Here is a 9,982-nt window from a genome sequence, read left to right as displayed (position 1 = left end):
CACTATAGGACCATATATAGGGAGCAGATGGCTGTAGAGAAAGGAAGCTGTTCTTGTGCAGTTTATATTTAATTTAGTAACCTGAAATTCTTCCCTCTTCTCTCCTTGGATGTCACCATTTCTTCTGTCTCTACACTTTACCTTTTTCTTCACAAATACAAGATAGGCATTGGTCTTCTTGGCTCACATGAATGCAATATCTAGGAGAGGAATCTCCACTATAACAATCTCTATGACAAAACAAGGAACTTCAGATGAACTGAGGAGATATGATATATCTTAATGTCTGCAAAGACGTCACCTACTCCTCTGTTTCAGAGTAAAACAGAAAAAGAGAAACTGAGATGGGGACTGTGATCTCGCCTTCCCCCGAGGTGTGGACACGCCGTGAAGGGACTCCCGAGGCGTGAGAAAATCTCAGCCTGGCCCGAAGCCATCCCAGGGCTTCAGCAGGCACTAAAAGCACTGAGGGCAAGCTCCTGCATGGGATGTCAGCTTCACCCTGCCTGGGAGAAGGACTTAAGGACATTGTAGGTGCCAGCAGCAGTGGGGATGGAGAAACAGGGAGGTGAGGTGACCCTCTCCTTGCCCCAGCCTGCACCCACCTCACACCCCATGGGCACCATGAAGCTTCTCCCAGGACCAAAGACCTTCCTCCAGGTCACAGTTGTTGTCCAGAAAAATAGCTTGTCACTGGGATTTTGGTTCCTGGTTGGTTGGTTGGTTGGTTGGTTTTAAATGGTGACATCTGCTGCTGTTACCTGTTTTTGCTTCCGTAGCACTACGCAGTGTGTATAAACTGGGAAAAACAGCTACACAGCCAGCCTCTCGTTAAGTAACATGGGGTGTTGTAAGAGCTGGAACATGACCAGCAATGTGATAGTCAAGAAATTACAGACTCAATTGAGGCATAACAGGTCTGAGTATGCTTTCATATTTCAGGCAAGAAAAACATAGAAGGAGGTATCCCCAGTCTTTCTGGTCTCCTTTCTTATTTTTTACCAATTTCAGGATTTACTGCATTTATCACAGGGCTCTGTGAGCATCTGAACAAGCTATTGAGCAGATGGCTTCTCCCACTCCAGCATGCATGGTGCTGGGGAACATGCCACCAACAGCAGGTCACTATGGCCACAGGACTGACAGAGGAACAGGTCCATATCCTGAATTCCACTGACATGGAGGGGTTTTTTGTGTGTAATTCAGGGACAAAAGTACCAACACATGCAATGAGTGCCCCATAGAAGGGATTTGAATCAGCTGTATGTGTGGCTGTTTGCCTGCCAGGCCAGGCACTGTTTTGAACTCCCATCAGCAGGTCCCCAAAGAGGATTCCATAGAGGTCCTGATTTCTAACAATAGATATCGATATTACCTCTAAAAATTAATGCATTTAATAGATCATAAAGAAAATCATTCACAAGACACAGACCTATCAAGTCTCTGCGTGCCATCCCTTGTCTTTGAGACGTGGGGCTGACCCCCTGCAGTGTCACCCAGCCCCACCACTGGACCTCTTTCCTCCGTGACACAGCCAGTCACTCTCTACTTCAAAAACAAGACTAAATGATTTATGGGGCTCAGTGTGCAGGGATCTGCAGTGATTCATTACAGCGATGGGTACCACTGTGCCACAAAGTGCTGTGCCTCAAACGCTGCTTGTCCCAACCCTATTGATGCCTGATCCAGCATCAACCTGACCTTCTGCATAGTCCAGGAGAAAGCATGGACCTCCTGGACCATGAGGGTGACAGCAGCTCTACATGGGGCTGTAAATCCTCATGCTCCCAGCTCGCCATTGCTTTGCCTCACTCGTGGTTTGTCTATGAATGCTAACGGAGTGTGATACACTCATTAACTAGAACGTCGAGGGCTTGTGTCCGATGCTGCTGGGCTGGGGAAACCCTTGGCAGGGCAGGAGCATCCTAAAATCACCTGCACACTGCCTGGCATAGGGCTGCCCCTGGTGGGAAGGGGTCTGGCAGCAAACCTGGACTCAGGGTTGAATGGAGCGAGGCAGAAAGAGATTTGAACCTGGCAGCTCAAAATTGGTGCAGGGAGCCACGGACGAGGATGCCATCATGTGGCCAAAGCCTTTTATTCCCTTCCCTCTTTGTATATTTTTATATTAAAAGCTTTCTGCCCTCTGCTCCCTTTGAACACCAGATAGTCCACAGCTTCCCCTGGCGGGTGTGTGTTACACAAAAGTTTTGTCCGAGTAAATGCTGGACATCATGGTTGGTTAAAGCATACTGGTTTAGCATGGTTAAGCAGGCTGGTTAAACCAAAACTGGATTAACTGGATGAAGAATATAAAGAAAAATCACCATGCGACTCCAACATGCATCTCCTCCCTGGAAGTGTTCTCGGCCAGGTTGGATGAGGGTTTGAGCAACCTGGTCTAGTGGAAGGTGTCCCTGCTGCTGGCAGGGGGGTTGGAACTGGATGAGCTTTAAGTTCCCTTCCAACCCAAACCGTTCTATGATTCTATGATCTCAGGGCTTTACACCCAGGGGGGCACTGAACAGACCAAACCTGGGCACCGCGAGGGCAGGATCATCCAGATACACAGCTCGTTGCAAACCTCATCAGTTTAATTAATTCATGGTCCATTTTACATAATGCAGGCAGAGAAGCAATGCCATTTATTTGCACTGAAAAACCAGTCTCCCCAAAGTATTATCCCTGGAGACACATGAAATTCCACATCTAGAGAACATGTTTTACGTATATGCATTCAAAGAGGTACCATGGAAATGCACCCATCAGCAAATACTTGTGCGAAGGCTCATCAATTTTATCTGTCCTGTTTATCAAAAACTATTCCCTGTGTTCTTGCCAAGCTCAAAGGCACCGTGAGCTTCCTTCACCTGCAAGTCTTGAGATGAACCAGTACCAGCTGTTTCTCCTACTTTTTAAGGCTGGTTTTAGAGGAAGCCACAGTTCTGTTTTTTAATTTGGGCCCCAGCAAAGACTCCAAAGTTGGAGACCTCAAGTCTTGAGATGAACCAGTACCAGCTGTTTCTACTACTTTTTAAGGCTGGTTTTAGTGGAAGCCACAGTTCTGTTTTTAATTTGGGTCCCAGCAAAGAGTCCAAAGTTGGGGACCTCGTTTTTGAGTACTGCTCTAGACATGGGCTTTTAGGCACTTTCTACTGAGGTCTTCAAGTCTTGTCACCAATTCCTCCATTCATTCAAGAAAGAGGACATAGGAGTTTCTCTTTCCTTCTCCTTTTTTGGAGGAAAGCTGGGTGGCTGCTCCTGGTTGTCTTCAGAAACTTTTATTGAGGGCATCTGCTAACATTTCCTAGACAAGTGTTCTCCCAAAGGGTTTCCCCATGCCATGTGTCCCTCTGTGTGCGAGGCTGTTACCCCTCATCCTCTCTGCCAGTGCCACCAGAGCCCTCTTGTCCCAGCAGAGCTGGTTCTTCTTGGCATTTGAAGCTCCATGCTTAGAAAATAAATCATAGAGATATTTAACAGCATTATTAGAAATATTCATGGTGTAAAAGATCTTGGAATAATGGAAAGGCTGAGGTAGACCAAAGAGAGACCTGGGCCTGCCCCAGTTGTCTCAGTGGGATTGCAGCAAAGGGCTGGAGGTCTGAAGATGGCTGGTGTATTTTAGAGAATAGTTTGGGATAAACTCTGCATCCCTTAAAGAGATTTCCTTTGGTGATGGTTTCTGAAGGCTGCAAAGTGATGTCTGCAGGATTTGGCAGTTGGCAAGGTGGACTGTCACATCAGGGAAATCAGGAGGCCTAACAAGATACCTCTAGCAGGTTCCTGGAGGGCTACACAAGGCACATTAGGTAAATTAACAGGCAGTCATCTATATGAAATGCGGACTTGTTTTATTGTTTTTGAAGGAAAAATAGCAGCTTCATATCTGAATTTAACACCCTCCTGTTTCTCAATTTAATTGATACCTTGGATGTTGCTGAAGCCCTTCGCCTCATTTCATTATTATCTTGCCCAAATTGTGGCAAACTGGAGAGCTCAGTGCTGGAAAACGTGTGGGTGCAATCCATTTGTGTGGGTGCAATCATCCATTTCTTTGATCCTGAAAGCATGCTAGGATGTGGTCAGAATCCAGATCTTCCTACATGAAAAGCACCTGCACACCCATTACACCTCCCCCTTTCTTTGTCCACAAGAAAGATGAACATTATACATAGTGTTGTACGAAAGGCGGTCCCTTGGCTGATGTTGGGTGGGCTGGGTTGGGGTGTATCACCTCACTCGTGTGGGTAAGGGAAGTAAGTTGTTCTCTTGGCTCAATGGGAAAAATCTCATTGGTGGAAAAAGTCCAACACCAACGTGGGAATTATTAAGGTGCTCTTAGACAAGAGAGTGAAATATTTGATAACAAAATGGTCTTTGGATTTGATTGAGCTGGTGCAGTTCTCAGAGTCCTCCACGGACTAAGTCTGTAGATGCAGGACGGGAGCTCTTCGGTCAGAGCAGCTGAGCTCTCACCAACACCTCACTGCTGATTTGGCTCAGGAAAGTAGGAGACTTTCAGGTCTTCTTGGCAACACTTTTGAAATAAGAAAGAAGGAGGTTTATAACGTACTGCAGAAAACAGCAAAGACTGCCAAGAATAATCTTGAGTATTTAACTGCTAAAAAAGTTTCTGCAATCAGATATTTTTAATGCTGCTCCTTTATGTGACCCTAGGTTTATGAGGGACAACGTAAAACTGTGAGTTGATAGTCAAGACACTTTGAAAGGGTTTAATTTCAGGTCTTTGTGGATGAATCAAGGGAAGAAAGGGTACTGTGCAGGGACTTTACTGAGAATGATATTTCAAAACTTAGAAAATGTTAAGAGAATATTCTCCTTTCAGATTTTCTCTGCTGATTCGCACTAATCAAAACAATCACAACAATCAGAATGGATTGGAATGAAATTCCAGGAGATCTGGAATGAAACCAAAATCCATCAGCACATCTATTGTCTGCTCCAAATCCCACAGACCCAAATCTGAAAAGTGTTTGACTATTCAGATGTAGGTACCCACGTAAGTTACCTGACTTTCAGAGGATCTATATAATTGCAACTCCATTTGATTCAAAGATTAATTCTTTAATTGTAATAAAGCTAGAGGGTCTTTATGTGCTGACCTGGAAGTTAAGGAATGGTCTCAGTTTGGTCTCTTTTCATTGCTTTGAGGGAAAGTTCATAGCCAAGAAACATGGCTGAACTCACTGGGAATCCTCGCACTGTATTGACCGTGATGCCCCTAAAAAAGACCTGTTGGGGATGGAGAAAGGTTAGACAATAGGAATATACTGTCTGTTTTAAGAAGAAGAAGAAAACATTCATTGAAGTCATGGTGGGATTCTGAAGAACCAAATCTTGGTTTGCTTAGACGATACACTCTCACTGCCAATCTTGGCTGAAGTCTGTGCCAGAGACTGGAAATGCAGTGGCAAAGGTCTAAAAATTGGTATCATTGTGCTCCACGCTCCCTATGGATCCCCCTTTGTATCTGCCAGCAAGAGCTACAAGAAGTAGAGGGTAAAAAATGGCCTCATGCCACTAGTTTAGAGCAGAAAGCAAGAAACCAAAAGTGTCTTCCAATGTTGTCCTACCTAGCTACAGCCTCTCCTTCCCTTTGCGTACATAAGCACATGGGGATCACACAAACCCCAGGGCACAAGAAGAAAGCTGTTGCTTTCCTGCAACAAATGCTCTGACTCCCAGGGCTGGGTCCATGGGTGCAGAAGACGTTTGGGAAGCAGAGAGGGAGCGGCATGGCTATGAATCAGCCAAGCTGACATGGGCACTGTGCCACATGGACTATTTTGCAGGTTTCACCTTTGAGCATAAAAACAATTTCTCAATCAGCAGAAAACTAGACTGTACCTTGCTGAGAATTAGCTCTTGCCACCAGCTTCAGGAAAAAATATTTGATGGAAGCTGATATTTTCATGTGTGGGTTCCTAAGGTCAAGCTTTGGTGCCCATACGTATCCCAACATTTTCTTTCATTAAAATAATAAATATCCACAGCTAACCTTCCCCATTCTGCTCAATATATATATATATTTAAAAAAAAAAAAAAGATGATGGCACTTACAAGAGTGAAAGACCCTGTGGCTTTTAAGTGCTTGAACAGTAAAGTGCTCTCTGGAAAGTGGAGAAGGGCCCTTCCTCCTCCTCGCCACAAACGCTATTGCCTGGAACGTGCAAGGGTGTGCACCAACCACTCACTGGGGTAGAGCCTATTTACAAAAGGATGATTGCAGGGAGTATCTCTGGTGGCCTGTTTCTCACCAAAATCACTCTGTTAACCATCCAAGCTAAACACCATGGTCACTAATCTAAACACCAGAAGTTCAGAACAGACATGAAAAATAACATCAGCAAAGCAAGTTCCCTTCCAGGCTCTGCAAAGGCAAAGCTCCCACGGTTACTGTAAGAAAGCATGGAAGATCTCAGCTCCAAGATCAGAAGCCCAGAGGTTTAAGTGTCTAATCAGTATTTCCCCTGAAATACTGAGTTCTGCTAAACACCATATCTTGTATCCCATGCATGGTACTGTCTTGTACAAGTCAGAATCAAAACATCTTTACATTTTTTAGGATGGATTTTGCAACATGAAATTGCATTATTGGGATATTTAGGATATTATTTGATTGATTGGGGTGGTTTATTTTGCTAGGAAAGATAGAATTTTCTGAGAGGAAACTCAATTTTTTGCAGTATCCATAAAGTAACACAAGAGAGCCACATTAAATAATAACGAAGGTTTATGAAGAAAAACCCAGAAGCATATATTTTCCTCATCAGAATGAACACACTCGACTATGGAGAAAGAAGAGGGCTATATTTCAATTTTTTTGTGTGCCAGGTAATTATTTTCAGCACTGCAAATACTGTTCCTTTGTCCCAAAATGAAAACATTCAGAGCTAGGTTTGCCATTTATCAATTCTGTCTCTCTCACCATATAAAAAGATTTTCCTTACGAGAGAAGGATTTAGTCTTATCATCAACTATTACTCAATCCTATTGCTGGCTTTAGTCCAGGTGCCAGGCAGAAAAACTGCATACAACTCAGATCTCAAAAAAAAACTAACCAAGAAACAACCAACAAGTGCCTGAATCAGTTGCTAATATTCAGGCAGGACAAGGAAAGTACAGGGTGAGGGTGAGGATGAGGATGGAGAGAGAAGGAAAAACACATGGAAATTCCCTTTTCAGCCCCACTGTGTTTCACTGTGGAGCTGCATGGCAAACTGAACGTGCAGGGCAAGTAGCCTCCATAGAGCCTGGGGCACCTTGACCCTCCTCTGACCACCCCAGCATGGTCTTTAGCATCTCTCCAGGTGCTGCCTGTTCTTCATCTGAATGTGACTTCCTTCACTCAACAGCAAAAACCAAACTGGACTGCAGGCTCCTGTGACAACTAGCATGTAATACATGGCACGTTGGCAAATATTTAAATCACACTGACATGTAATTTTCCAGGTTTTTTTGGTTTTTAACTGTTACTTCTCCCTCAGAATGTGAAAATTAACATTTTGGAGCTAAGAGCCCACATGATATTCTGATGACAACTTACATACAGATTTATATCAATATCAGAAGCCATCGTTTCTCATAACCATGCACTGGCAGTGCAATAAAGCTACAAACCCTGGTTCTCTGCCATTCACATTTAACTGAAGCAAAGTTTGCAGGTAGAACAAACAACTTTTATTACACTGATAGACAAAGCCAGAAAAAGGAGATAAGGTTGGTTTTTTCTTGGCATGCAGCCCTTCTTCACGTTTGAAGCCGAAGCAATTCTGATTTAACAGCATTTTCAATCAGCTCTATCCTGGTGCAAAGTGAGTGTGGACAGTGCAAACCACAGCATCAGTTCCACCAAAGCATTGCCCAAGGCAACCTAACACACCTTGGGTGTCAGCACAGTCCCACCGAAATCAGTTCCCATTGACTTGGGGACTGGACTGGATGATCTTTTGAGGTCCCTTCCAATCCCCAACATTCTGTGATTCTGTGACTTCGGTGCCAATGGGAAACATTTGACCTCTGCGTTTTGTCAAAGCAATCACAGAGGCAAATTTTTCTCCCTGTAATTTATGATAACTCACATCACATCCACAATTAAATAAATGCACTGACATGAAGTGTTGGTTTAAGTTAATTACACCAGCAGACCATAACCCCCAGTCATTCATTTTTTCATTGCTTTAAGGTGCATTATTACTCTCACTATTATGATTCAGAAAAAATCTGCACTCTAATTACCTACTGTCATTATTCTCATTTAGCTTTAGCTGTCTCTCAACCCTGCAGAGAGGTTTGTAACAGCCATTGTATTTCCCCTATTGAAAATTAAATGCTTAATGTTCAGATTTCACTTCAAATACCACTTACTTTTAAGCCTTCTTTCTGGTAGCTCTGCAAGATACAGTCAAGGGTCCCTTTGTACTTGTTTAAATAAACTCCATCTGCCTGAAGTCGACTTTTCACAACATCCATTGGAGTAGCAGTTGCCCAGGAAATGGCTCCTAGAAAAATGTAAAAGTATTTGAACAATTTCTTCTCTATATATTTCCTCAGCTGCAGGTCAGTGAACTCAGAAATTCACTTCTCATCTACCACATTGTATTCCTGGGATTTTCATTTCAGGGCATTCACTCTGCTCGGGCACAGGAACAGTATTTCTGGGAACAAAGTTCTCTATTTTTAGGAGAAGCATTGAGATTTTAGGAGTTGTGCTGGTAATCAAACGCAGACAGCCCAGGAGGTGCTCCCTCAGGTGTAAATGCATCTTCTGGTGGGACGAGCCCCAGCTGCGGGGAGCAATTCCAGAAAAAAAACTGGAGTCCTCAGATAATACTGTGGAAAAGCAAAGTTTGAGCTGAGAGTGCAAATAAGAGGCTAGTCCATCTCATGGAGCCAAGATTAGGAGCCACGTAGCTGAGACATGTCATTCCTATAAAGAAACAATCTATTTACACTGATTAGCCTGCAGCCAGGTGTGATGATTTGCTTCTCTGAAAAGGTCAGTATGTGACTGCAATACCTGGCCCAGTTGGACAGACAAGAGTTTGTTTGGACCTATGTGAGTGTTGGGGCATACCAGAGAAGCTGTCCAGGTGGGCCAGGGCTCTGTTTATTTGTAGGAGAAATGGAGAGGGCATTTTGTAATCATTACCTGAGCTAAGGATTGATCGGCATTTAGGGGTCTGCAATTTAGAAATGGTCAAAAAATGGGGAGCAGGTGTAGGGGTTGACCTTACAGGTGTAGACATGGTGGGGAGCACATGTGCTGGCCTTACTGGCAGGTACAGACAGGAAAAAAAAGAAGCAGCAGCTCAATAACAATCAGCTCTGCTTCTTCTGCGTGCAGGTAAGGTGCACACCCTCCTGGTGGACAGCCAACAGGTTGAAGTCCTCTTCTGGAGGCATCTTGGCTGCTGTGTCTCACTGGCAATGTGACACACAGGCTGCCATGAGACATCCAGGGAGATGAAGGTGCTGGCTGTTTTCCTTCTTGCTGACATTGAGCCTGATGAAGATCTGATAACTTGACTTCCATAAAGTCTGTCAAGTCATAAAGCTCAATCCTGGTGCCAGGGAGACCTGGCCCTTGAGGGAGGAAGGTCGTTCACCCCCATCTCCTCTCCTGGTGACCAAGAGGATGTGACAGCCACCCCCAGGGAATGTTCCTATCCTTGTTTTGTCAGTGTTGTGGAAAAAAATAATTAAAAAAAAGAGGTGCTCACCTGCTACACCCCCTGCCAGCCAGATGGAGGAGGGATTAGGGGACATGCATCCATCAGGAGTAATCCATTCACAGAATAACGTGTAGGGGATGAAATAGAGGCAGTACCCAGGAACATCCCTCAGAAGCATTGCTCCTGCACCTCGGTATATTCCTGCTATCCCTTCTTTCTGTAGGACTGTCCGAAAGCAGTGAATTGGACCTTGGTAGACAGGGAATCCAGGAACCGTGGGCTTT

The 9,982-nt window shown here is 44.3% G+C and overlaps 1 protein-coding gene across 1 annotated transcript; it reads right to left on the bottom strand.

Annotated features, from left to right (window-relative positions):
- Positions 1 to 5,133: 5,133 nt before the first annotated feature.
- On the bottom strand, positions 5,134 to 9,978 carry LOC104517743 (solute carrier family 25 member 48; the record flags this gene model as incomplete). The annotated part of the gene is made up of 3 exons (XM_010163203.1): positions 5,134 to 5,256; positions 8,392 to 8,525; positions 9,747 to 9,978. Coding segments are annotated over 3 exons (489 nt in total), but the record flags the coding sequence as incomplete, so codon positions are not given.
- Positions 9,979 to 9,982: the final 4 nt, after the last annotated feature.

The sequence above is a fragment of the Antrostomus carolinensis genome, unplaced genomic scaffold, assembly GCF_000700745.2.
Source record: "Antrostomus carolinensis isolate BGI_N321 unplaced genomic scaffold, ASM70074v2 scaffold27032, whole genome shotgun sequence".
NCBI lineage: Eukaryota > Metazoa > Chordata > Aves > Caprimulgiformes > Caprimulgidae > Antrostomus > Antrostomus carolinensis.
Note: the sequence above shows the minus strand (reverse complement) of the source record. Positions and strands in the feature narration are given on the sequence as shown.